This window comes from Canis aureus, chromosome 10 (assembly GCF_053574225.1).
Source record: "Canis aureus isolate CA01 chromosome 10, VMU_Caureus_v.1.0, whole genome shotgun sequence".
NCBI classification, from domain to species: Eukaryota; Metazoa; Chordata; class Mammalia; order Carnivora; family Canidae; genus Canis; species Canis aureus.
The window spans coordinates 69,449,299-69,477,228 of record NC_135620.1 but is presented as its reverse complement, the minus strand read 5'-3'; the positions used below and the strand labels follow the sequence as shown (position 1 = coordinate 69,477,228).

Here is a 27,930-nt window from a genome sequence, read left to right as displayed (position 1 = left end):
TATTTATTTATTATTTATCTGTGCATAAGCTATTATATCTTAACCTAGTTAGGATCTTAGTTTGATCTAGTTTTGATCTTAAGTTTTGTACATTTTTCACTGTGTTAAAGGCATTATTCTTTTAGAGAATCTTACCAGATTGCCTCTGTTAAAGGAGAAATCATGGTCTCCACTTAATTTTATTAGAATTTGTTGATGACTTATTTAGGCCAGCACTGCTCTCTGCTCTTGCAGTCTCACTTAACCACTTAGTCCTTGAAAGGAGGCATTATTGGGATGCCTGGTGGCTCAGTAGTTGAGGGTCTGCCTTTGGCACAGAGCATGATCCCTGGGTCCTGGGATGGAGTCCCCCACCAGGCTTCCCTGCAGGGAGCCTGCTTCTCCCTCTGCCTGTGTCTCTGCCTCCCTGCTTCTCTGTGTCTCTCACGAATAAATAAATAAAACTTAAAAAAAAAAATAAAGGAGGCATTGTTGACCCCATTTACAGGAAACTGAAAGGAAACTCATAGTACACTACCTTGAGAAAATAGGATGATAGTTTCAAATTATATTAAATTTATTTTGCAAAATGTTAGTATGTATTCTACATTAAAATTATTGGGGGAAAGGCCTCCAAAAGTTGTGAGGGTTTTTTTTAAGGTGTTGTTTTGTTTTGTTTTTTAAAGTAATCCCTATGTCCATCGTGGGGCTCGAACTCATACCCCTGAGATCAAGAGTCGCCATGCTTTACTGACTGAGACAGACAGGCTCCCTTTAATATTTATATTACCTAAACCAAAGATGCCTTTGGAGAAGAGGAGCTCAGAGCCAGACTAGACTTTGAGTTCATTTACTGAGCCTGTACCAGACCCTCAGCAAAATATAGTCAAATAGTAATTATAATAGTCAATTATCATGTTATATAATAACTGATTGAATAACTTTTATTAATCTATATGGAATATAATTCCATACAACAGCTACCTGTTATATATATCTTATATTACAGTTTGAAATTATTTATTATGTAATGCTTAATTTCTGTGTTAGAGTATATAAGTTCCTTGAATATAGAACCCAGCTTTGCTCACTAATGTATATTCAGCGTTTAGCACAGCATTGGATACATACTTCTTTTTTTTTTTTTTTTGGATACATACTTCTTGAATGAATGAAGTAGACTCCTGTGGGAGCCCCTAAGAAGATCATTTATCTAGACTTTGAGATTAGGGGGATCTTCCAGGGGAGAAAAGAAACAGGAAGAATGTTTCAGGCAGAGGAAACAGCATATCCAGAGGCAGGAGATTAGAAAGATCTTGCTTTATTTGAGAAACTATAAGTTCTGTGTAGCACACAGTTGAAGATGAGAAATGGTCAGTTAGGAAGCTTGGGAAGTATGGAGAGGTAAGGTCTTGAAGGGCTTTGTATAGCTGTCTCGAGTTCAGATTTTTATCTTGGTAGTATTGAGGTGTTATTGAGGGTTTTAAGGAGCAAAGAGACTTGATCGAATTTGGTTTTTAGAAAGATCACTGTTGATGCAGTGGGGGAAAAGGGTAAGTAAGCAGGCAAGACCAGGACAGGGAGATGTCAGGAGTTTGTCAGAATAATTCAAGTTAGACAAATAATGATGGTGACCTGAGCTACGAAGTGGCAGTGAGGATGGGGAGAAATGGATGGGTTCAAGAAGATATTAAGTAAAATCAAATGGACTCAGGGATTGGTTAGGAGTACCCGGAGGGGGAGGGAGCCAAGGATGTTCCCCAGATTTCAGTTTTGGTTGTGGATGTTCGCAGAAAAGAGTTAACACAGGAGACATGACAACATCATTTTTTAGAAAGTTCTGTTTACAAGGTTGGCACTTGGCTGGCGTATGGGAACTTGATTGGTAAACAGTTCCTCACACTGATACAAAGCTTTCCATAAATGATGAGTGGCTCTCTCTGCCTAAACTGTGTGTACAAGGACGCCTGGGTGCTCAGCAGTTGAGCGTCTGCCTTCGGCCCAGGGTGTGATCCTGGAGTCCTGGGGTCAAGTCCCACATTGGGCTCCCTGATGGAGCCTGCTTCTTTCTCTGCCTATGTCTCTGTCTCTCTCTCTCTCTCTCCCTGTCTCTCGTGAATAAATAAATAAAATCTTAAAAAAAAAAAAAAAACCTGTGTGTACAAACAATGTGGTTTATATTGAACCTTACCTTCTTTCTGGGAGTATGAAGTTTTGGTTCATGCTAGAGGGTTTCTGTGTGACTAACCTCCAATAAAAAAAACCTGGGGTACTGAGTCTCTAATGAGCTTCCTTGGTAGACCATACTTTATATATGTTGTTACAACTCTTTGGTGGAGGAAGTAAATGTCAGTTTCACTCCACTGGAAAAGGACTTTTGGAAACTTGCTCCTCATTTCCTCTAGACTTTGCCTCCATGTGCCTTTTCTTTCCCTTTGCTGATTTTGCTGTGTTATTCTTTTGTTGTACTACTTCTTAGCCATGAGTACAACAATATGCTGAGTCCAGTGAGTCCTGGCAGATCACTGGTGGTCTTGGAGATCCTGATACGAAAAGTATTTTCCCTGGGAGAAGAGAACATAAGAGAGCAGGTTTTGCTGGGGCAGTGGGGGTTGAAAGATAGGAGTTCTAGTTTGGGCATGTTGCATTTGTGTGGCTGGTGGGATATGTGTTTTCTGACACTCAGGAGCAAATTCTGGGTTGGGGATACAGATTTGAACGTTATCAGCATTTGGATAGCACTTGATAACAACGTAAATGAATTAGATTGCCAAGGGTGGGGGAGTGTCACTCGTGAGGGCATGGGCCTTTGAAAGGTTGGGGAAGGGGTGCCTGGGTAGCTCAGTTGTTGAGTATCTGACTCTTGATTTCGGCTTTAGGTTCATGATCCCAGTGATCTCATGGGTCATGAGAGGAAGCTCCTTGCTCAGCAGGTAGTCTGCTTAAAGATACTCACCCCCTCTGTCTGTCCCTCCCTCTCCCCCCCACCCCCATCAATTAGTCTTTTTTTTTTTTTTAAATAAAAGGTTGCACAAAGAAAGAAGAGCCCCAGGAATTATATAAGGATCCAGAGACATGAGATGACAACAAGAGAGGAATCCCATTAGCATTTATTGATGTCTTACTTGGGCCAGTCCCTCCTCCCACCCCTATAAATATCCCCACAGAAGTTAAGGGAGGAGTTTGTTTGAAGAAGAACAAATTAGTTGACTGTAAAAAGACGGCATGAAGGCCAAATAAGATAAGGACTGATAAACTGTGTTTAGTAACAAAAAGGTTGCTGGCGACCTTAAAAGCAGTTTCATTGGAATGATTAGGGCATAAGATTGATTGCAAAGGATGGTAAAGAATCATTCTGCCTGTTAGGTGAAAGGATAGGACCATGTTTGATGGAGTAAGTTTGGAGTACAGTTCTAGTCCAGTGTAACAAAACTAAAAAGAAACTATGACTTGCCAAAAGCAAGAATTTTACTTTGAAGAGACCACAGAGAGCATCTGCTCAATTTACCAATCACTCAATTTACATACACAAAAACTGAGGTCCAAAATAAATGCCTTGACCAAAGTCCTGTGGACAGGCAAAGTCAGCTGATGTTCAGATCACAAATACAATCTTGATTTCAAAGACACTTAGCTGTCACTTCCAGTATTGAATGGTGGGATATGCAATCAAGGAGGTATTTGTTCAAGATTGGAGGTAAGCAGGTTTTATAATGATTCCAAGTTTGAGATATGTCATATGATGTAATTTTCATTTTCTACTAACAGTGCCAGATTGGCCTCTCTATTTGGACCGGATCAGGCATCTGCTGGCTATGGAAATGAATTCTTCCAGTACACAGCCCCCAAGCAGCCTAAAAAAGGCCCAGGAACAGCAGCAACAGGTAAGTGAAGAGGTTAGGATTGGCCCTTAACAGGTTAGTTAGAAGGATAAGCAATCTTCAAAAAGTGACATGCCAGGTTGTCCATCTTCAGTCAGTCTGGCCAAGTTCATTGCCAGTGGTACATTTGTCTCTAAGCTCTGAGATCCTAATTCCAGCACCTAGGTAGTGTGCCCTTTGTTGGAAGCTGGTGGAGGAAGGTCTCAGGCAAACTCTTGCCTCATGTTTATAGCCCGAGGCACTCCAAGTAGGTACTGTCTAATGTTTTGGCAAGAAGGAAGAGCTGCCTTTTACTTCTTCTACCTGGATAGGTTAGATGTAGGCTGACAGTGACTTTTTGCCAACTGGACAGTGATGCTTAATGCTGTATCCCCTGTACCTGTCATCATGATGGAGACATGTCGAATAAAAGGACAGAAAGGAGCAACTAATATTTCTAAAATGCCTGCTTTGCGTCTAGTCTTAGGTGCTTTACAAAGATTGCCTTATTTAGCTGTCTCAGCAGTGCTGTGAAATATGGCAAGTCTACCACCAGTTTAGAGGCTTGGAGAGGTTTAGGGACATGATCAGGGTCATATAGTGGTAAGTGACATGGTTGAAATTTGAATCCTGACCTGACTCACTCCAAAGCTCTTTCCTCTACATTTTGCTGTCTTTGTATAGGAACCTAAAGATGAGGTACACCTGGGTGGCTCAGTGGTTGACCATCTGCCTTTAGCTCAGGGTGTGATCCCAGAGTCCCGGAATCGAGTCCCGCATCAGGCTCCCTGCATGGAGCCTGCTTCTCCCTCTGCCTGTGTCTCTGCCCCTCTCTCTGTGTCTCTCGTGAGTAAATAAATAAAAATCTTAAAAAAAAAAAAAAAAAAAGAACCTGAAGATGAGTGGGAGACTGACAGAAATAGTCCTGAGCAGAACCAAGTGGTAAGGGACGTTAAATTGTTTGTTGAATGAAGATGAAAGTATTGAGTGCCTTTTTATTTTTTTATTTTTTAAATTTTTATTTATTTATGATAGTCACAGAGAGAGAGAGAGAGAGAGGCAGAGACATAGGCCGAGGGAGAAGCAGGCTCCATGCACCGGGAGCCTGATGTGGGATTCGATCCCGGGTCTCCAGGATTGTGCCCTGGGCCAAAGGCAGGCGCCAAACCGCTGCGTCACCCAGGGATCCCATTGAGTGCCTTTTTATATGTTAGGCACGATGCTGTCACTGGGGATGTTGTTAGATTATTGAGAGTTGAAGAGTTGCAACAGATGTCATATGGCCCATAAGCCTGAAATATTTACTGTTTGGCCCTGTACAGAAAATGTTGGCTGACCCCTGCTCTAAATCTAACCTGTCACTTTTGGCAGCTTTGCAGTAGATTGCTGGTCCTCTAAGCCATAACCTGGCCAAATTTCTAGTAGGCTCTGACTTTACATTTCCTCTGGCACAGCTATTCTTCAACAGTAGGCTTCTGACTCAGTTTAAAGCGGTTGAGTTAATGGATGTGGATAAAAATAAACGCACTTCAGTCCCTACCCGGTGAGGTAACTTGATTTTGTTTTAATCAGAAAACAACAACTCTGAGTTAATTATACTTTTAAAGGGGAATTATAGAGGCATTTCAGCTTAAAAATTACCTATACAGTCTTATGTGGGCATTTACAAAGAAAAAATAAAGTAGCAAGATAGGAGATCCTCTCTGTTCAAGGGATATTTGTATAAGGAGGCTTTGTGGGGAAAGAAGCCGCAGCATAGTTCTTGAATCTCTTCAGATCTCGATATAAAAATAGAGCAGATATAAAAGACAAACCTATGGATAATATTTACAGCAAATCCAGTTGAAAAGGTATCTTTCCGAATATCCCAAAATACAATCAGCTCTGGACAAACCACTGACAGCCACAGGGCTTGTGTGGTATCACATTTGCATGGAAGAAGACAGGGTAGCAGTGGATATGTAAATCTGAGAATGGGAGAACTCCAAAACAGCCACCAGATATTCATGGAAAATATGGCAAGCCAAGCTGAAACTGAAAAGAGTTTTGCCTGTTCTAGTTGTGGGCAGGTACCGGGGTTGATAGGAGGACAGAAAGAACTGGAGTAGTCTTGCTTCTGTGAACTTTTTTTTTTTTTTATTAAAGTAGGCTCCATGCCCAATGTGGGGCTTGAACTCATGACCCTGAGATCAAGAGTCGCATGCTCTACCAACTGAGCCAGCCAGGTGCCCCACTCCTATGAAGTTTTTTTTTTTTTTTTTAAGATTTATTTATTCTCTATGAAGTTAAGAACACCACCTTGAACCCTACCTCCTAGAAGTTCAGGAAAGCAAATTTTACCTTAAATGAGCAGTGGGAACCTATCAGAATCCAACTCCATGGCAAATTATAACAACAGAGAGAACAAGAAACAGAACAGTATCCCTACAGACAGCGAGAGCTCTGTTATGTGAGAATGTTTCTTACTGAATAGATAGATTAAAAACTACAACCACCTGTCAACATTAGGAAAATAAGACATGAAATGAGAACATAGATTGGAAATTCTCAGAAGTAAGTTACATGACTCAGACAAGAATCAGAGACGTAAGAAAAATTTCAGAAATGAAGACTAAATGAGAAGGAACACAAGAATGAATAAAAACAGCAGATTATACATGAAGAGAAATAGAAGGTTAACAGGAGGAAATTGTTAAAAAATAATAAATTTAAGAGATCAAAATGTTCCAAAAGAAATTGTGATGAATATTAAGGTTGGCAAAGAAGGTTCAACACATGGAGTGTGTGTTATGTGTGTGTGCTGTGCATGTGTGTATACTGGAAGAAAAAGAAGGGGAAATGAACAGGCACTAACAACTATAATTTAAGAAAACTTTACTCAAAAAAAAAGGAAAAAAAAGATCTGTAAGTACATATTAAAAGAAATTCTTGTTGGGATCCCTGGGTAGCTCAGCAGTTTAGCCCCTGCCTTCAGCCCAGGATGTGATCCTGGAGTCCTGGGATCGAGTCCCATATCAGGCTCCCTGTATGGAGCCTGCTTCTCCCTCTGCCTGTGTCTGTGCCTCCCCCCGCCGCCCCGTGTCTCTCATGAATAAATAAAATCTTTTTAAAAAAAGACGTCCTTGTCAGTGGGGAATTGAGACAAATCTGCAATACCAATTTCAGAGAGGAAGGACTGATAAGCCAATGAAAAGACCCCATGATTGTGGGCATCGACTCAGCCTTCTAGCAAGTCCACGAGCAGCCTTCTGTTTCCAGTACAAGAGTGTACTGGGAGAAGTTGAAGTAACCTGAAGGAGGATGCTAGGCTGACCTTGGAGAGACGGTATTTTTTTCTCAGTATTTCCCACTTGTCCTAATAGCCTGCCTCTGGCCTTACTTTTTTTCTTGTAGTTAGCTTATCAGGAGAGAAGTTTTATTGTAGTATGACATACAACTGGGCAGTACTGGTTGAATTAACAACTGTTGGGCAGCCTCGATGGCCCAGAGGTTTGGTGCCGCCTTCGGCCCAGGATGTGATCCTGGAGACCCAGGATCGAGTCCCACGTCGGGCTCTCTGCATGGAGCCTGCTTCTCTCCCTCTCCCTCTGCCTCTCTCTGTCATGAATAAATAAATAAAATCTTTAAAAAAAAAATTAACAACTGTATTATAGGTTTTTACAACATAATAAGGAAAACATGAAGACTAGACTAGGACAGTAAGCAAACAATGTAAGTGGGCGATTCATCGAAACAACAAAACAATGACCAGTACAAATCTATAGAAAATGTTAAATCTGCTTCACTATAGTCAATAAATACAAATGAAAACAACAATGACATGTCATTTTCCTATTCCCTACTGCACCTCTTCCGTTGGTAAAGGTTTAAAAAGACAGTCACTTCTTGTTGGCAGGGATACAAAGCTGGCATATTCACACTGCTGGTGGAGCTGTAAACTGGTATGATATTTCTCAAGGGCATTTGAACATGACAAAACCTTAAAATGTTTTACACTTCTTCACCCTATAATTTCAGTTTTAAGAATTTATTCTAAGAAAGTAATTAGAGGTACATACAAAAATGTAGCTTTCCAGGGTGTTCACCATAGCATTATTTATAATAGAGGAAAATTGGAAGTAGTCCAAAGAAATGTCAAATAATAGGACATTGGATAAATTCTGGTAGAGTTGTAGTGTAGCATTTTATGTAACCACTAAAAAGCATTTTTAGGATTATTTTATCTTTGTCTTGGAGATTATTTATTAGAGAGGGAGAGCATGTGTGCTGAGCAGGGAGCCTGATGTGGGGGCTTGATCATGACCTGAGCCAAAGGCAGATGCTTAACTCATTAAGCCACCCAGGCTTCAAGGGAGCCCAGGCTCCCCTTGAAGACTGTTTTAAAAGAAATACTAATGCTAAATAAGAAAAGGTGGTTATCAAATTATATTATAAATTTTAAGAAAACATAAGAAAACTGCAAAGTTTATGTGTATTGAAAATAGACTAGGAATAAGTCATCAAATTATTAACGTTTATTTTTAACTGGTGAGACTACAGGGTCACTTTTATTTTCTTTATCTGTTTCTGCATTTGCTAAGTTTTGCAAAATATGAAGTACATGTACTCTAATCAGAAGAAAAGATGTGTCAGTATTGTTAAAAAAATTCAACTGAGTAAATTTTAAAGATGGCTTTATTCAGTGACTCATGAATTGGGCAACATCCCATCTAGCAGATAGGAGGGAGCTATGAGGAGTTGAACAAAATGACTTTTATAGGCAGATGGGAGGTTACAGTAGGGAAAACAAGATAGTTACTGCAAGATTACTACTTTCCTTCAGGGGATGGCAGGGGGCTGTCATGCTGATGACCTAACTAGTGCTGAACAGGGAATTCCTGATTGACTAGTTCTAGATTCCATTTCAGGGAGAGCCGAAACTGTACGTCAGTCTCAGTGACAAGTGTAGGGAAGTCTTAATTTGGTGACTGGGACTTAGCTTAAGTGACTCCATTTTAAGCCTGTGGTCTTATTTTTAATAAAAAGAAAGAAATCAAACAAGGAGACTTGGAAGTTCTTGGTTTCTGTGTCTGTGCCACTGTTGTCACTATTCTTCCATCAACACATTCATGTGGTGAGTATAAATAGGCAGTTTTCTTTAAATACACTGTTTTAAAACAGTGTTACTCTGTATCACTAGAAAAGTGAAGTAGTGGGCAGCCCTGGTGGCTCAGAGGTGTAGCACCACCTTCAGTCCAGGGTGTGATCCTGGAGACCTGGGATTGAGTCCCACATTGGGCTCCCTACATGGAGCCTGCTTCTCCCTCTGCCTGTGTCTCTGCCTCTCTCTCTCTCTCTCTCTCTCTCTCTCTCTGTGTGTGTGTGTCTCTCATGAATAAATAAAATCTTAAAAAAAGAAAAGAAAAGAAAAGTGAAGTAGTGAATGCAATATGAATATCATGATTAATTTTCCAGTCCGAAATAAGGGAAGGAGAAGTAATCTTATTTATATTATAGCTGGCAAAATAATAGAAAAAGAAAAGAAAGTAGATGGAATATGACCTCACTTTCTGGGCAGTGCCTCTGGTCCAGCCCCAAGACTTGTATGGAGAGGAATAGGAATCCTGGAATCTAGTTCTAGGCTCCCTGCCATCATCATGTCAGGTACTCAGGTGCTTCGAGCCTCAGCTTCCTCATCCCCAGATGAGGTCAGAGGGTTGTTCTGTGGATCAGATAAGGATAACAGCCATAAAAACATTGTACCACTTAACTATAAGATAGAATTTTGAAGCTGCTTTAGTGGTTAAAAATCAGTTTTAGGAAAGACACGAATGACATCTTTGTTTTCTTCTTCATCTTCAGGAAATCAGGCGACAGCAAAAGCAGCACCCTCTACGACAGGCACCTCCACTGTCTTGGTTGCGACAGCAGTTCATGCCTATCGATAGTAAGTAGCTGAGAAGGAATGCTTTTTGAGGGTGGGGTGGGGGATACCGGGTTAAGCTCCTGTCTTTTCTCAATAAGCCTCTATTCGTGGCAAAATGAGCTACACAGTTAGGCTGCCCAGTCCTTCCATAGCCAGAGGATCAGTAATGATTTTTAACATTTCAGTTAGAGAACTCTCCCCATAAAACTTTGAAAAGCCATCTTGTCTAGTATTTTAAGCCGTGTCTAGGAAGTGCTTATAGCCTCAACAACTGCCTTTTTAAGAGCTCAAAGAAAGCCACTGCACTGAGATATTATGAATAGATATTTAGAGAGTAAAGAAGTTGCATAAGAGCTTTAAATTATAAACTCACCTCTTTCCTTTTCTTGAGGCTGGATGACTAGATTCTCTACCTTCTGTGTGGCAAATAGAAGCTGGTTCTACTTAGTTTAAGAAAGTATTAATACCTATTATTTTTCTTGCTTCTGTAGCATGAATGGTCAATATATAAAGCAGGGCAAGTTTGGTGCTGCAGTCCTGGGGAATCACACAGCCAGAGAGGTGAGAATGCCCCCATGTCTTGTGTACATTCAGGTGTCCCAGATCATACTGATGAGCTTGTTTTTACCAGGACTCACCCAGTGTCTCATGTGTTAGAGGATTAGGATGATTGTGTTGAATGTGAAAAAATTTTTTTTGAATGTGAATTTTTAATATGAGGTAAATAGTAACATTTATAGTCACATCTTGCTGATTATTGTGCATTGAAACAAATCCAACCATGCAAGATCTTTTAAGTTTGACCTTTGTGGAAGTGGTACTAAAGACTTGGAGAGTTTTAGAGTAAACCATTTACCCATGACATCCATCTGCTAGGTAGTGAAAAATACTTAGTGTTCTACTTAGAGCTTTTCTGTCTTTATGCCTGGATCAATGACCCAGTGTTTATCCTTTGAAAGTTTGACAATGGGATAGGCAGTGGATCACACAGCACACTATTGGTTTGGTCAAAAACAAATGTGGCTAGAAGCCCTGAGATTTGATTTCCATATGTGGTTGTGTCTAGTTTCAAATTCTGCTCCAGAATGTTTTAAACATTGTCGAGAGAAGCATGAGAAATTATGGAATTTCAAAGGCCCAGTGAACTAAGAGCCACATTCCTAAGACACTCTTGAGACATAGATAAGATAACCTGTTCAGGGTAACTAAGGTAATAGACAACATTCATTTGTTTTAAAAACAAATAACTTACCTGTAGAAATTTGGAAACACATATAAAAATTGTGGGATTAGAATAATGAACCCCCAGAAACCCATTTCTAGACTCTAAGAATTATTAATCTTACTTCATTTTAATTCCAGTCTCCTTTTGCTTAGATTATTTTGACTATATCTCCAGCATTCAGTTTTAGCTGTAAATATTTTAGTATATATCCCAAGGATTTTTTTTTTCTAACGTAACCATTATGCAGTTATCACCTAAAAATCTCCACAATAATTTTTTGATCTCACTCACTACTGGCTAGTGTTCAGATTTACCTGGTAGTCTCTCTCTCTCTCTCTTTCTCTTTTTTTTTCTTTACTTATTTTCTACAGTTTGTTTTAATCGGGTCTGATAAGGTCCATACATTGTAGTTGGTTGCTATGCCCATTAAATCTTTCATTTCTCCCATCCAGAGCTAATGTCTAGTTGTCGCTGATTTTGTCATATACTAGCCATTCATGATTATTTGTGAGAAAGAGAGAGAGAAAGAGGGAACGAGCAGTGGGGAAGGGCAGAGGGAAAAGCAGACTCCTCACTGAGCAGGGAGCCTGAGTTGGGGCTCGATCCCAGGACCTGAGCTGAAAAAAAAAAAAGAATGGCCATTCTAATCAGTGTGAAGTGGTACTTTTTTTGCTTCTAGTGTACATTTCCCTAATGACTAATGACACCAAGTATCTTTTCTTTCTTTTTTTTTTTTTTTTTAAAGATTTTATTTATTTATTCATGAGAGACACAGAGAGAGAGAAAGAGGCAGAGACACAGGCAGAGGGAGAAGCAGGCTCCATGCAGGAAGCCTGACCTGGGACTCAATCCCAGGTCTCCAGGGTGAGGTCCTGGGCTGGGCTGAAGGCGGCGCTAAACCACTAAGCCGCCAGGACTGCCCAGCACCAAGTATCTTTTCACGTATGTGTTGGCCAATTGTAGATCTCTTGTCATCCTTCATACCAGTGAAAATACCAACAAAATAAAGACATTACTAATTACAGAAAAGAGTAAGTAAGGCCAAGATGAGAAGAAATTAGAATGGTTAGTGAGGAGATATAATTTAAAATCTTAAGCTTTAAGAGATCAAGTGAGTTTTGAGTTATATGCCTCTTTGAAGCACAATCCCTGACATCTTATTGCTGGTTTTGTATTTCCTTTTAACTTCTTTTTTCTTTCTTTCTTTTTTTTTTTTTTTTTTGGCCCACCTTTATTTGAGTACAGTATAGGATTCTTCTTTATATCAGTCAACAACAGTCAGTTACTGTTGCCAGGATTCATCTGAACTTTGAGCTAATGGTAAGATTTCCCATGTTGTATTCGTTAGCTCCTTTGGGATGGGTTTATAGGAGAAATCGATCGGTCTGTGTGTACCTGGTGGCAGTAAGATCTACTGCTTCAGCCCCTGGACATCACAGTGGATATCTTAACAGAGCCTCTTGAAAAGGTCTCTTGGCTGCCTTCTAGGAAATGGACCAATGGTGGTTGGTGGAGATGGGAGGGAAGAAGTTCCCTATCTCTCTCTGGGTCCACCTGAGTCAAGACCCTTATCTACAAGTTTAGGCAGTCAGATTTATGTACTGTGCCGCCTGTCATTGAATTATCCCAGTATTTCTCCTTTCGCCAGGTTCGGCCCAACAACTATAGTACCTTTTATGATGACCAGAGACAAAACTGGTCCATCATGTTTGAGTCTGAAAAGGCTGCAGTGGAGTTCAATAAACAGGTAATACCATTTTATTCTTCCTGTGAGAGGCCAAACACTAGCCTGCATTTCCCTTGATTTTAGGAAACTATATGGAAAATTCATAACCACCTGTGTTTTGTTAGTGACAAGCATTAAAAACCCACTCAATTGTCACTTGAGCTTATTGTATTTCAGGGAAATAATAGGAATCCTTATTGAAATTGCTTGAAAATGAGACTTTAAGAGAAAAAAAGTCATGCAAACTTTTTAAAACATTTTCCACTTCATAAATTATCTTAAGGAATAAATAAAACTATCTTTTAAAAATAGTGTTTTAAAAGAATTTTTACAAAGTTAAATGATGCTTGTAGAAAATTTAGGAAAGAATTAAAAAAAAAAATCACTTGAAATCTTCCTGCCCAAAGTAACCACTATTTTTTTCCTATGTGTAATGTACATAAGTAGATATACTCCTTTAAGAGTTCAATATCTCGCTATATTTTTTATCAATGTATAATGTGCTCTTCCCCACTTCGTGAAAAATTATTTAGAAACATTTTTGAAAGCTGCATAGTCTGAGTGTTCCTTAATTTATTTAACCATTCCCTTACTTTTAGACATTAAGACTGTTTTCAGTTTGAAATAAATGATACTGATGTAGTTTTGGAATATAGGTGAGGTCTGTTGGGGTGAGATCCAGAGCGAACAACCAAGAAAGAATTCTTGAGATGTCTTTGGTGCAAAATAGTGGTTTTATTAAATCAGGAGGACAGAACCCGTGGGCAGGAAGAACTGCTGCCCCAGGCTTGAGAAGGGTGGCTGATTAATTATATACCTGCAGACTTGGGAGAAAATAAGGAAAAGGGAGGTTTCAAAACGATTTTCATATGCTAAAGAAGACCTACAAGATACTGAACGACCTGTCATCATCAACCTAAAGATTGTTTTTCCCTCTAGAAAGGCATTAACATTAAGATAGTTGGAAACTTTCTGAGGAATGTCACATATCCTACCCTGGAGGGGGGTTCATTTATGGGGTGTCAGCCTGTGCTTTGTCCTCAGTTAGCCCTGTGTTCCCCATCAGTACTGTAGTAAGCATTGTTGTGTATAAATCTGTGTCCTTTCCCCCCCACCTTCTGATTATTTCCTCAGGCTAGATTTCTAGAAGTGAAGGATTGGGTCCAAGAGTCCACATATTTCTTGGTTTTGTAGGCAGTTTGGCGTAGTTTTTCATAGAGATAGTACTGTTTGACATTCATATCTGTTCTCTTACTTTATCTTTGCCAACATATAGAATTATCTTTTTTTTTTTGTCTTATTTGTTTGGTAATAACTTCTCATTGTTTTAGGTAGCATTTATTTGATTGCGATAATGAAACCTTTTAAGAAAATGAGTAACAAACTTCTAATGTAGACCATGTTAAATAATTGACCATGAAGTATTTATGAAGATGTATTTGGCTCTTTTGTCAAATATTTGTACTGAGATGATATGACTAAATCTGTAGGTGATAGACATGCAAATCTGGGAATGCAGCATGGTTTTGCCGAGGACCTTTTTTCTAGTTTATTGTCTTTAGAAATACTTTCTGAAATCATTTTAGAAGCTTTCCTTGCTTTCACAGGTTCCCAGACACTGAAACGGTAAAATCCTTATAATAATGGAAGCTAATAGTTATTGTGTACTTACTGTTATTTACCAGGCACAGTGCCAAGGACTCTTTGTATTAGCTCAATCTTCATAATTACCCCAGGAAATATGCAGAGTTTTTATCTCCATTTTACAAAATACCTTTATGAAATAAGGTTCACAGAAGTTAAGTTATTTGGCTGAGGCCACAAGTTAATAAGTGGCAGTACCCAGGTCTGTACCCAGACAGTCTGACTCCAAAGCCTTACTCTTAGGCACTTTGATTCCTGGCAAGATTACTAACTTTGGAATAGTTTACTTCTGAACATGTAATCAGTTTTGTTAGTGGATACCACTGTTTGGAAAAGAGCATTAGCAATAAATGGACTGAATATTTACTGAGCTTAAACTAAGTTTGTGCTGCTTTGATTTCATCTTGCAGGTGTGCATTGCCAAGTGCAACAGCACCCCCTCCCTAGATGCAGTGCTCTCCCAGGACCTCATTGTAGCCGAGGGCCCTGCTGTAGAAGTCGGAGATTCTTTGGAAGTGGCCTATACCAGCTGGCTCTTTCAGAACCATGTCCTGGGCCAGGTAAGGAAATGTAGCCTGCAGGTTCATTTGTAATTGAAATGGCATGAGGGCTATTCATATATAAAATATTATTACTGTGAATTGCTGTCATTGGCAAATAGAAATCTTTCAGGAACTCTGCTTTGACTGCTTTTGAGGCATAGTCATGAAATGCTTATTAAATCTGCTCATTGCTACTTTGTCTCCTATTTAGAATGAAAACTAATTTCCTAAGTATCATTTCTGGTAATTTTTCATGTGTATGTCTTGCCCTTTTGTATCGGTTTTAAACTTGACTTTATTCTTATAGGATTAGGTCTTAAAACTTCATTTTAGAACTTACAGTTTCTTTTTTTTTTTTTTTTTTTGTATAGTAGATATTATAAATAGAGTGGACTTGTGTTTTAATATCCTTAAGCTTACGAAAGCAGTATGATACAGAAAGAGCTTAGCCAACTTAGCCTTAATGTGAGCCATGATGTGACCTTCTTTTTAGGTCTTCTTTTTTTTTTTTTTTAAGATTTTATTTATTCATGAGAGACACAGAGAGAGAGAGAAGAGAGAGAGAGAGAGAGAGAGAGAGAGAGGCAGAGACACAGGCAGAGGGAGAAGCAGGCTCCATGCAGGGAACTCGACATGGGACTAGATCCCAGGTCTCCAGGATCACACCCTAGGTTGAAGGCAGATGCTCAACTGCTGAGCCACCCAGGCTGCCCTCATTTTTTAGGTCTTTTAAGAACTTTTACCCCCTCAGTGTATTTGACATAACAGGAATACTGTGCTAATCTGTATTGACCAACACATGGTTATTATTTTTGAAATTGGCTGATCTCATTTACTTTGATCAAACTGTAGGTTTTGGACTCTACTGCTAACAAAGATAAGCTGCTTCGCCTGAAATTAGGATCAGGAAGAGTCATCAAGGTACAAGCTTAACTGTGTTTCTTATGTGGCTTTATCAGTTGCAATGGGCTTAATTTAGATTAAATTAAAATTTCTAACCTGAGTGTATTTTCTGAGTCTGAAAAGGCTTGGTTAAAAAGTAGGAAGAGAAAAATGTGTTACATTATCTGGGAGATTGGTTGGGAAGTTTTTATCTATGAGAATATATTGAAGATGGGGACATTTGTTTGATCTCTACCCTTTCTTTTTCATTGTGACTGAGGCAATTATTAAATCCTTCCTGTAGCCTAATAGGGGAAGAGATGGAACTATTTCTTTTAGAATTGTATCATAATGGATGATTCTTAATTGTCTGAGATGCTTTGAATCAGCACTTCCCAGTCATTGTGGGAAGCAACTACCAGGTAGCAAGAGGAACACTGGGATTGGAATCTGTGGACTTGGCTTCATGTGCCTTTCTGTCCCAGCTGTGCAAGTGTTTTATGAAATAAAGAGTATTTTACACATATAGGGTATCTTTGTGTCAGGAAGTATGCTCTGTGAAGCACTCACTGGCAAAAGAAAGGTTTTCTTCATAGCTTTGTTTATCCCTCCTTTCCCCGGGCTCTTTTGGAGACTTTTCCCTGTAGATCATAGGAATTAAGCATGACCTTTAAAGATAGATCTAAGAAAAACAAAACAAAACAAAACAAAAATAAAAATAAAAATAAAGATAGATCTAATGTTGCATCTTGGCTTAACAATTTACTAACCATCTGATCTTGTGTTAGTTACTTCACCTCCCTAAGCCTCAGTTTTTTTATCTGTACAATGAGGATAATGCTCCTAACCTTATGAAATTATTTTAGGGGTTAAACAATGTAATGCAAGTAAAGACTTACCAGAGTACTTGGAAAATGTGTTTAATGAATGGTAGCTGTTTTTTTTTAAGATTTGATTTATTTATTTAGAGAGAGAGCACGCGCACACACACGCGTGCATGAGAGGAGGGAGGGGCAGAGGGAGAAGGAGAAGCAGACTCCTCGCTGAACAGGGAGCCTGACTGGCTCGATCCTGGGACCCTGAGATCATGACCTGAGCCGAAGGCAGCTGCTTAACCGACTGAGCCACTCAGGCGCCCCGAATGGTAGCTTTTATTTCTTTTATAATACCATTGTACTATCCTCCAATTTCTCTCATCATCTACGATAAGCATATTTTATCCAGCCCTGGATATGCTGACTTTTACAAATGAATAGAAGCAGTATTCTAAATATTCTTATAACCAGGGGGGGTGGATTATAGTTGAATTTGATATCTCTTGAGAGGTTCAAACCTGAAAGTATGGAGGAGAGGAGCCTAGTATCTGGGACTTCATTTTGTCTAATGAGAAGGCTAATGTCTTGATGAACTTTTCCTCTTCTCTGATTCCCAAAGGCTTGGGAGGATGGGATGCTGGGCATGAAAAAAGGAGGGAAGCGATTGCTTGTCATCCCTCCAGCCTGTGCTACTGGCTCTGAAGGGGTAATAGGATGGACTCCATCACCGGACTCAATTCTGGTGTATGAGGTGGAGATTAGGCGGGTGAGTGAAATTGTGTTGTTTTGTGTTTCATGAGTCCTTTCTGCCATTAAATAAAATTAATAAATAAATATGTTTGAAAAACAAATTCAAATACTTTTTTTTTTTTTTTTTAATAGCAATGGTATAGTTGGAAAGGGCAGTCAATGGCTTTGGAATCTAAAGACTAAGGTGTTTGTTCTTCCTGGAGCTCTATTCAGAGTCTAGAAGAGGTGGTGACTGAACAAATCACTTCTCTACACTAAGCTTTTTATTGACTCTATAAAATAGTGATTCCTACCCAATACACATGCCTTTTGCCTTAGTAATTCCATGGCTGTAAATTTATCACATCACTATATTAATACAAGTATGCAAAGATATCTGTACATAGATAGAGATACACAGTTTCCTCCCTTTGCCACATTATTTATAATAGTAAAAACTGGAAACAACTTAAATATCCATCATTAAGCAACTGGTTAAGTTGTGGTCTTTCACAGAGTGGATTTTTATGCAGTTCTTCTAGAATCCAAAATCTATTGTTAAATGAAAAAGCAAGTTGCAAGTCAGTACAGATAGTATGGTCTTGTGTGTGTGTGTGTGTGTGTGTGTGTGTACACAAATACATATAAACATACAAAAATACTTATATATAAATATGTAAGTATATTTATGCAATTATACATATGTGCATATATATTTATACATATATATGCCCACATGTTCATAGAAAATTTCTGAAAGTGTTAGAAGAAATGATTAAAAGTGACTTTCTCTGGAGATTGGAAATGGAGTTCATAAACTTTATCTTTTTTACATTTTCCCCTTATTTTCCATTAAAAAGTCTTATCAAGGATATATATATAATTTTCTATAATAAAATTTGTAACAAATTATGGTTAAATAAGTTAATACCTCCCTCCAAATAAAAAAGACCTTGTTTGCTTTACACTGTGTTTTTTAGGTCAAAACGTGATAGTGTTTGTGACTATAAACCATGAAATACAATACATAAAATAAACATTATAGTCCTCTTCATTGTGGCTATTATTCCTGCTGCAGCCAATGACACTGTTTTCTTCTCAATGCCTCTTTCCTAATTGAACACCCTTATCTCTGCTGTGTCGTGCCACCCTTCTTTTACTCATATGCTTTTAGCTACGTTTTTCACAGCTTTTGTATCCTGTCTCAATTTTTCATTGAGTTTGAGGAAGTTATGGTTCATCTTAGATAACAAACCACTTTGAATCCACCAAGACTGGCATTTTGTAACCCTAAGGAAAAAATACTCTATTTTACTAATAATCAATGAATTATAAGTTGACATGCTTATTTTTTTTCTTCCAAGTTTTTATTTAAATTCTGGTTAGTGGGCAGCCCGGGTGGCTCAGCAGTTTAGCGCCGCCTTTAGCCCAGGGCGTGATCCTGGAGACCCAGGATCAAGTCCCACATCAGGCTCCCTGCATGGAGCCTGCTTCTCCCTCTGCCTGTGTCTCTGCCTCTCTCTCTCTCTCTTCTCTCTCTCTCTGTGTCTCTCATGAATAAATAAATAAAATATTTTAAAAAATTCCGGTTAGTCAACATACAGTGTAATATTAGTGTCAGGTGTAGAATTTTTTTTTTTAATTTTATGCTTTTTTTAAAAAAAATTTATTTATTCATTCATGAGAGACACAGAGAAGCAGGTTCCACGCAGGGAGCCCAATGTGGGCTCAACATGTAACACTCAATTCTCACCATAACAGGTACCCTTCTTCTTTTTTTTTTTTTTTTTTAAGATTTTATTTATTTATTCATGAGAGACACAGAGAGAGAGGCAGAGACGCAGGCAGAGGGAGAAGCAGGCTCTATGCAGGGAGCCCGAAGTGGGACTCGATGCTGGGACTCCAGGATCACACCCTGGGCTGAAGGCGGTGCTAAACCGCTGAGCCACCCGGGCTGCCCAACAAGTGCCCTTCTTAATTCCCCCACCCACCTCCCTCCATCAACCTTCAGTCCTCCACAGTTAAGAGTCTCATGGCTTGCTTCCCTCTTTTTTCTTCCCTTCCCCTATGTTCATCTGTTTTGTTTCTTAAATTCCACATATGAGTGAAATCATATGGTATTTGTCTTTCTCTGATTTATTTTGCTTAGTATAATAAGCTCCATCCATGTCATTGCAAGATTTCATTCTTTTTTATGACTAATATTCCATATGATACATGCACCACATTTTCTTTATCCATTCATCAGTTGTTGGACACTAGGGCTGTTTCCGTAGTTTGGCTGTTTAAGTTTTGTTTTGCTTTGTTCGTTTTTTTTTTTTTTTTTTTTTTTTTTTTGAGAGATAGAGTCTTCACTTAAGAGAGTACAAGCAGGAGGGAAGGACAGAGAGAGAGGGATAAGCAGGCTCCATGCTAGACAGGAGCTGGGTCCCAGCACCCTGGGATCATGACCCGAGTCAAAGGCAGATGCTTAACCTACTGAGGCGCCCAGGTGCCCCTTGCCTATTGTTTACAAATTGACATGCCAGGCGGCTACAGAGTGACACCCAGTGTGATGAGTGTCAAGAGAACACTACATACTACCTGTGGAATATAGAGTAGCTCACCCTTTGTGGTGTGAAATTTAGTGGTATATACCAAAAGTCTTAAAAAGTTAACATACTTTTTCTCTCAACTATTTAATTTCTGGGAATTTATACTTTAGACATGATTATGTGCAAGAGGATAGATAGAAAGTTATACACAGAGGAATTGTTTGTGTTGTGACAAAACTGGGAATAAACTGGATGTCTAACAACTAGGAATTGGTGAAATATATTTTGTAGCAGCATAAGTATTTAAGACTTACATTCCCAAAATCTTTTAGAGACTTTCCTGTAGATTAATGGCAGGTATGGGCATGACCCTTGAAGTTTAGAAATAAGGCTCAGTGGTTACAAATGATGTTGTAGATTAATAATTTAGTAACATAGAAATATGTAACTGAGTAATAAGCAAAGTAGTTCACAAAATAATATTGTCTCTTTTTTATAAAAAATATACAAACATACACAGACATAAATGTGAAATACTACGTCTCCAATTCTAGCCATGTTGTGTAGTGGTTGGATTGCAAGTGATTATTATTATTATTATTATTATTGGCTTATTGACATTTTTTGATTTGCTACAAGGGAACAGGTGATGACTTGTGAAGAATAAGTAAAAGAAAGGAGGGTGGAGAGGAGGGCAGGGTGCCTTTTTTATAGCTTGTTTGAATTGTGGTTGATTGCTCCCTAGGTCAAGTTTGCCAGAGATTCTGGTTCTGATGGGCACAGCGTTAGTTCCCGGGATTCTGCGGCCCCTTCTCCCATACCAGGTGCTGACGTCCTCTCTACTGACCCTGTTGTATCACCACCCACATCGGTGCCTTTCAAATCAGGGTAAGATCCTGGTGTTGTATCATGCTCTTTCATTGTCCATGAAAATGATCCTTAGAGGGGTTCAGAAATCAGGATAGTTGAAAACTAAAATAATTTTAAATGGGGAAAAAAAAGGAGATGAGAGAAATGGGGAAAATACTAGCATCAAGATTTTTCTGACAGAGGATTAACATTCATAGTCTTTAAAAGCACTAACTTGGATGTTTATGAATACCTGCTGAACTCTGGAAGAAATTGGGTAAAAGGCATAACCATAAAATATATATCTAAGGGAAAACATGTAAATAATAAGGATTTAAATGGAAAATCATTCATTTTCACCAGCTTTCAGAGACTAATGCAGACTGAAGAATGATTAAAATTCTGTTTCATGGGATCCCTGGGTGGTGCAGCGGTTTGTCGCCTGCCTTTGGCCCAGGGCACGATCCTGGAGACCAGGGATCGAATCCCACATCAGGTTCCCAGTACATGGAGCCTGCTTCTCCCTCTGCCTATGTCTCTGCCTCTCTCTCTCTCTCTCTGACTATCATAAGTAAATAAAAATTTAAAAAAAAAAATTAAAAAAAAAATTCTGTTTCATACCCATTGAATTGGCAAACGTTTTCAAAACAATTTGTTTATCCAGTATATTTGGGACTTAAGATTATAGATTTGGGATTTTCTTTTTTTACCTCAGCCTATGTCTTACTTGGTTTCAGGGAACCAGCCCTTCGTGTCAAATCTAATTCCCTCAGTGAACAGCTTACAGTAAATACAGTGAGTATACAAGTCTGTCTCCCTCACCCCCTGTCTGCTGAAAAGGTTTTGTGTGCCTAGGGGTAGGGTAGGTTAGAGACCGAAAAAACCACAGCTACTTTATTAATTTCCCCTTACTTGGGAGTTAGCATAAATTAGGTGGCTTCTACGTGGGCAAACCTGGGTTCAAATCTTTATTCTTGTAAACTTGCAGCCTTGAGAAACTTATGTAACTTTTTTGATCCTCTGCTTCTTTATGATTAAAATGGAAATAAATAATTCCCACAACCCCTTTTATGAGGTTCTTGTGATATGTTCACAAAGCACTGTAATCAGTCTACTGGGCATTGCGGGTGGCTCAGCGGTTTAGCGCCGCCTTCAGCCCAGGGTGTGATCCTGGAGACCCAGAATCAGTCCCATGTCAGGCTCCCTGCATGGAGCCTGCTCCTCCCTCTTCCTGTGTTTCTGCCTCTCTCTCTCTTTCTCTCTCTCTCTCTCTGTCTCTCATGAATAAATAAATAAAATTAAAAAAAAAATCAGAGCCTACATAAAGTATGACTTCATTAAGCAAGAAGATTTTTACACGTAAGAGATACTTATGATGTTTGAATGAAGTAATGTGTGTGGAGATTCTAGTATAGTGTCTGGCATACTGTAAGAGCTCAATTAACATTAGCTCTTTTTATTATCATGCTAACACTACATACCTTCACACTTTCATTCTCTTAGATCAGTTCTGCACTAATTCACCAACTAGTTAACTTTGAGCTGGTTACTGAGCCTCTGTGTTTCCCTAACTGTAAGACAAGAAGAAGATTTGGATTTGAATGCCATTGGGAGCATGTACACTGTACTTTGCTGCTGCCCTGCCTGGTCCAGGAAGGCATTTGAGTTTGCTGCATGATCGTGAGATGAAAGCCCTGTGGCCTTCACCTACCTATCCTGTTGGGAAACAGGATAATTGCATGGAGTGAAATTGGTGATTACTTTCTCTCCAGCCCTAGTTTACTTGTTTATATTCAGCCCAAAGCAGGAATTATTAAGCAAGTAATTGATCTGGTATGTGGAAAAATTAATCTCTGAAACCCAGAAGATTAAACCAAAGAATTAAAATGTAAAAAGTATAACCTCAGATCTGTGAACAGTCATGAAAATCATTTAGTATTGGATTTATGATACTTTCTAAACAGAGTTACTTTTGTCACCTATTTCTAAGCTTCAGTCACTTCCAGCAGACTAGTGGTCTCCATTTTTAAAATTTTTTGTCTTTTTGCAGTTTTTTTTTTTTTTAGTTGAAGCAAACTCACCATTTTTTTTACATTGTTTTTATTATTTATTTATTAAGGATTTTATTTATTTATTCATGAGAGACACAACACAAGGGGGGGGGAGGGGAGCAGAGACACAGGCAGAGGGAGAAGCAGGCTCCATGCTGGGAACCCGACATGGGATTTGATCCTGGGTTTCCAGGGTCACACCCTGGGCTAAAGGCGGCGCTAAACTGCTGAGCCACTGGGGCTGCCCCTATTTTTTATTTTGAATAGGTAATTACATTCATCTGGTACAGTTATCAAAACAATATAACAAAGTCGACATTGAAAGGGCTCGCTCCTATGCTATCCCTGTGTACGCCATCCCATCTCACTCTCCTTTTAGGTAACTGCCTTTATTAGTTTTATAATATATCCTTTCAGTTTCTTAATGCAGATGAAAGCAGATAGGAATGTATATTTTATTTCTTCACCTTTTCAAAAAAAAATAACGTAGTATATATATTACCTACCATGCTTTCTACATATTACGGTATATTTAACAGCATCTTTCCATGTTAGTATATAGAAAACTGCTTCTTTCTTTTTTATCTCTAGATTGCAGTATGCCATTGTGTGGTATGGTTTATATAGTTAGTCCTCTTTTGATGAACCCAGCTTTCTTTGATTATGTGCTTCCAGTCAGTCAAGAAAAAATGAGCACACATTCCTAGTGTATGTATCTATTTACAAATTACATACATAAAGTACTGTCCATCCCTGTAAACAAGCTTAATGTCTTACATTTAGCTTAAAAATAATTCAAAAATAGAAGTTATGATCATCTCTATTTTTCTTTTTTTAAGATTTATTTAAGAGAGAGAGAGCACATGCTTATGCAGGTGTGGGGAGGGGTAGAGGGAAAGACTCTTTTAGCAGACTCCTTGCTGAGCACAGAGCCTAACATGGGGGCTCGATTTCACAACCTATGAGATCATGACCTGAGCCAAAATCAGGAGTCGACACTTAACTGAATGAGCCACTTAGGTGCCCCATGACCATCTCTTTTTATACACAATAAATCATTGTGTACATCCTCAGGTTTATGTACTCTCCACTCTGAAGGCTGCGCTTTGGACCAGTTAATGGATACAGAGCCTTCTAGCATAGGAGCCAGTGTGTAGTCAATGCCAAGTCAGAGTTAAATGAACCTGAATTTGGAACAAAGAGCTCCTCTTTCCTTCTTTCCCCAAATCACTCCTGAATATCTATCTGCTGAATTGCTCCCAGGATTTTCAGAGAGTACTGTCATCTAAAATGCCTCCCTCCCTTGATCTGTAAAATGAGAATTATGCCTGGTGGGGAGACTCGATTGAAATGAAGTAATGCATATGGAACCACTTTGTCCATTCCAACATATAGGGGATTATTTTTACTGTTATTATTAATTGTTATCCATGTATGCATGTTCGCAAGAAATCTTTAATTCTCATTTTGTAGAAGAAATGGTTTTAAATCGATTCAGCAGGGGGACTTGTTGAAGGGTTTGATATAAGAGCCAAAGACAGAGCTAAAGTAGTGAGCCTTGATTATAATGAGTTTTGTGACTTTCCTCTTTTTAGAATCCTGATACAGTCAAAGCCAAGTTGATCTCTCGAATGGCTAAAATGGGTCAGCCCATGCTGCCCATCCTTCCACCACAGCTGGATTCTAATGATTCAGAAATCGAGGTATGACTCCTGGGCTGTGTTAAAATGAATACTGCAGACATTTCTACCTTGTGTTCTTTTGGTTAAGATTACTACTTGTTCTGCCTGTAACCCAGAATCATGTAGAAAGCTTGTATCCAAAATGGTACAGGTTGGTATTGGTACATGTGTTTCCACTGTCACACTAGCACTTCTCGTGAAAAATGGAAGGAATCCCATACATCTGCCACAAGAACAGGGAAGTTTTAAGTAATCCATATAGCCTTCTACTAGAATCTCAACTGTCAGTAAAAATCACACTTTAGGCAGCGTGGTGCCCAACCCACAAAAGATGTTCAATTCATATTGGTTGGTTGAATGTTTAGCTTCTCTTGAGAGACATTGGTCTTCCCACGGATGTTACCTGTTACTAAAGATCACACTGTTGTGTCTTTAGGCTTTGTATACTTGTGATTATTTTGAAGTTCAAGGCTTTGATTGTGATGAAATCTATCATTTTTTTCTCTTTGTTTTTTGCTTTTGACATTATGTTTATGAAGCCTTCTCACTTTCAGATATTATAAACATCACTGTTTTCTAAAAATATTATTGTTTCATATTTAGATCTAAAATTTTAATCCATCTGGAATTTGGTGTATGATATGAAGTAGTCCAGTTCTAAGGTAGTTCTTTTCCCATTGGTTCTTTTATTGAGTAAAATCATCCTTTCTCAGTTGAATTGAAGCACTTAACTGATTATTGATTCTTAGGAATGTTTGATGTAAAACAAAGCAAAGATGATGCTCTTGAAAAAAATCTTCCAGCATAGGCTTTATTTTACATAATTTTGTTTTATTTCTTCCTGGAAAAGCTCTAAGTAGATTTAACATTTTAAAGAGGGATAGGATTTTTGGGGCTTCTTGTTATTGATTCTTGTTGATTTTTAGCTGGTTCTGGAAACTAAATTTGAATAAGGTAATACTGTTATTAAAAATTTTAAGTGCAACTTACTCATTGTAGAATGATGTAAATTACAAGGAAAGAAAAAATATATTTAACAAAAAATACATTCTTCTTTACATATTATTGCTTTGTAACCTGATTTTTTAACTTAATGTTATATCAAACATTTATGTTATTATCAGTATGAATAATGTGAACAATATAATTAACATAAGTAAATAAAGCATTATTTCCCTTAAAGACAACTCAGCAGCACTCTGTTAGATTAATTTACCATAGTTCCTTTCATTCTGTTGTTTAACATTTAGGTGGATTTAGAGCTGCAGTGATATAAAACTGGCATACTTGTCCATAAATGCATAGTACATTTTTGAGATGATATCAGGGGCCAAGGAGAAGTCCTAAAGTAAAAGAATGTCAGAGATTTTGGCCTTTGAACTGTAGGTTAGCAGATCACAGTTTCTGTATATTGTGCCCCAAGTTTTTCTTTCTTTTCTATGTATGAATTGGGAAGATATTTATAGGACAACTTTGTTTAGAATCATAGTAGGGACCAACAGTGCTGTGATTTTTATGAAAAGAAAAAATGGAGAAAAAACACTCTAAAACCACTTTATCCAAAAAGCATGGTAATGAGGTGCAACTACTGTCAGTTTTTCAGTGAGTACCTTGAGATCTACGGAGATAATTTGGCAGAAAAGAAGAGGCTGCACTGTTGGCTGGGTTTCCTTGCAAGAGACCCTTCTTCTGTGGGAACAGAATAGATCAGGTTTAAGGTAGCTGCTGGTTTGGAAAATGATACATTCTGGAGAGCAGTCACTTTATGTACTTGGGTCAATAAAACATTGACAACTTAGAATGTTTGAGAAACTAATGATATTTATTTGATAGGATTTATAGGGAGGAGGGATCTCCGCATAGCCCACACCCTAATCTCTTGCCTTTCCTTCCTCTTCTTTGCCTAAAAGCAGTGGCTGTCAGCACGTTTAGAGTAGACAGTCAACCTCAGTCTCCAGTTAAGGACCCACATACATAGTCACCAAAACGCTTGTTCCTGTTTCAGGATGTGAATGCTCTGCGAGGAGCTGCACAGCCCATGGCAGCTCCATCCATGCAGCCCTCTCTCCAGCCAGCACATCCAGTGATACCACAGATGACCACACAAGGTAAGGGGCCTCTCTGGCTCTGCAACCTGGAACTGACTCAGCACCAGAGTTATCATATCATTCCTGTTCCGTAAATTGTTGGGCTGCATTGTTTTAGTACTTAGAACTGGACTAGAGTGTAAAACATGTCAGTTTGTCCCTGGATAGGACGTTTTCAGCCCTGGAGATGGATTTGGTCTGCATGTTTTGTCTTCTGCTGTGTGGCATTGCCAGTTTCGGAAGTGTGCACTCAATTAATGAGACACTTCTCTATGTGTAATTGTGCACTTCTGTCAGCTGATGGAACTGGGTCTGAGTAGTATGTGCCCAAGAACCCCAGGTCCCTTCTACTAGCCCATCCCTGAGACTTCAGGAGAGTAGATGGGGCAAGTGGTCCAGTCTGAGGCATGTTGCAGTGTGTAAGGTTCTAGTCTAAACCTTTGTGAGGAAACTGAGGTGAATAACAGTGAAAACTTGTTGCTTTATCATAGCACCTCAGCCATCTGTTTCTGGGCTCCAGGTGCCCTCTTCTGCCTTAATGCAAGTTACATCTCTCGACTCCCACTCCGCTGGGTCTGGAAATGCCCAGTCCTTTCAGGTAATGACATTTTTAAACCACATCAGTTACAGCCTGTAATTTATTAGGTTCTAGTCCGTCTCTTTTCTCCTTCCTGCACAATTTGTGCAGTAGCAGTTCCCCAGATAAGAATCTGTCCTTTCCCCCTTCCTGAACCACCGCAATGTCATCTCTAAACCAGACCAGGATTACCTACCTTATAGGTTGTGGTAAAGCCGAATTGCAAGAACAGGCAAAGCACCTGGTACAAGGCCTGGCACATGGTAAAGTTATTTCCTTTTGTTTGCACACATGGCTCCATGAGGGATAGATACACAAGTCCTTGGTGTTCTTGTCTGCTAGCCGCTGATAGGCTAAGATTCTGCAGTGTACAGAGCAGAATGGTTGTAGGTTGAGGGTGTATGGAAAATACAGCTGAACTCTGTTGTTTAGTTATCCTCCAAAAAGGATCTCTTAAAGTAGGTTTTTTTTTTTTTTTTTTTTAAGATTTTATTTATTTATTCATGAGAGACAGAGGCAGAAACACAGGCAGAGGGAGAAGCAGGCTCCATGCAGGGAGCCTGACGTGGGACTCGATCTCAGGTCTCCAGGATCATGCCCTGGGCCAAAGGCGTTGCCAAACCACTGGGCCACCGGGGCTGGCTGTTCTTTTTCTGTTTTCACAGAAGGTAGTGGCAGCAATCTGTCTGTTTCTACTGATTGTCAGGCTAGTGCTTCTGTCCTGACACATTTGGTAGAGAAAACATACTCCCACACTCCCTTACTTCTGTGGTGATTCTTAGTGGAAGGGTGGGAGTGCTGGTGAGTGGGCTATGCCCCATTGGGACAAAGTATATTAGAATT

The 27,930-nt window shown here is 39.0% G+C and overlaps 1 protein-coding gene across 8 annotated transcripts in view; it reads left to right on the top strand.

The window, feature by feature from the left end:
• Positions 1 to 27,930, top strand: part of FKBP15 (FKBP prolyl isomerase family member 15) — a 59,297-nt gene that overhangs the window by 9,418 nt on the left and 21,949 nt on the right. For 3 of the 8 annotated variants that reach the window (XM_077912955.1, XM_077912954.1, XM_077912952.1), the window contains exons 2-15: positions 2,859 to 2,912; positions 3,748 to 3,863; positions 9,681 to 9,765; positions 10,236 to 10,305; positions 12,215 to 12,289; positions 12,618 to 12,716; positions 14,750 to 14,899; positions 15,734 to 15,802; positions 17,198 to 17,344; positions 20,587 to 20,729; positions 21,428 to 21,485; positions 24,337 to 24,444; positions 26,429 to 26,531; positions 27,002 to 27,108. In XM_077912955.1, the coding sequence (XP_077769081.1) occupies positions 2,859 to 2,912; positions 3,748 to 3,863; positions 9,681 to 9,765; positions 10,236 to 10,305; positions 12,215 to 12,289; positions 12,618 to 12,716; positions 14,750 to 14,899; positions 15,734 to 15,802; positions 17,198 to 17,344; positions 20,587 to 20,729; positions 21,428 to 21,485; positions 24,337 to 24,444; positions 26,429 to 26,531; positions 27,002 to 27,108 (1,384 nt within the window). Of the gene's footprint in view, positions 1 to 2,858; positions 2,913 to 3,747; positions 3,864 to 7,004; positions 7,165 to 9,680; positions 9,766 to 10,235; positions 10,306 to 12,214; positions 12,290 to 12,617; positions 12,717 to 14,749; positions 14,900 to 15,733; positions 15,803 to 15,871; positions 16,908 to 17,197; positions 17,345 to 20,586; positions 20,730 to 21,427; positions 21,486 to 24,336; positions 24,445 to 26,428; positions 26,532 to 27,001; positions 27,109 to 27,930 lie in introns of those variants that run through there. The other 5 variants (XM_077912957.1, XM_077912956.1, XM_077912959.1 and 2 more) reach the window with 4 other exon arrangements.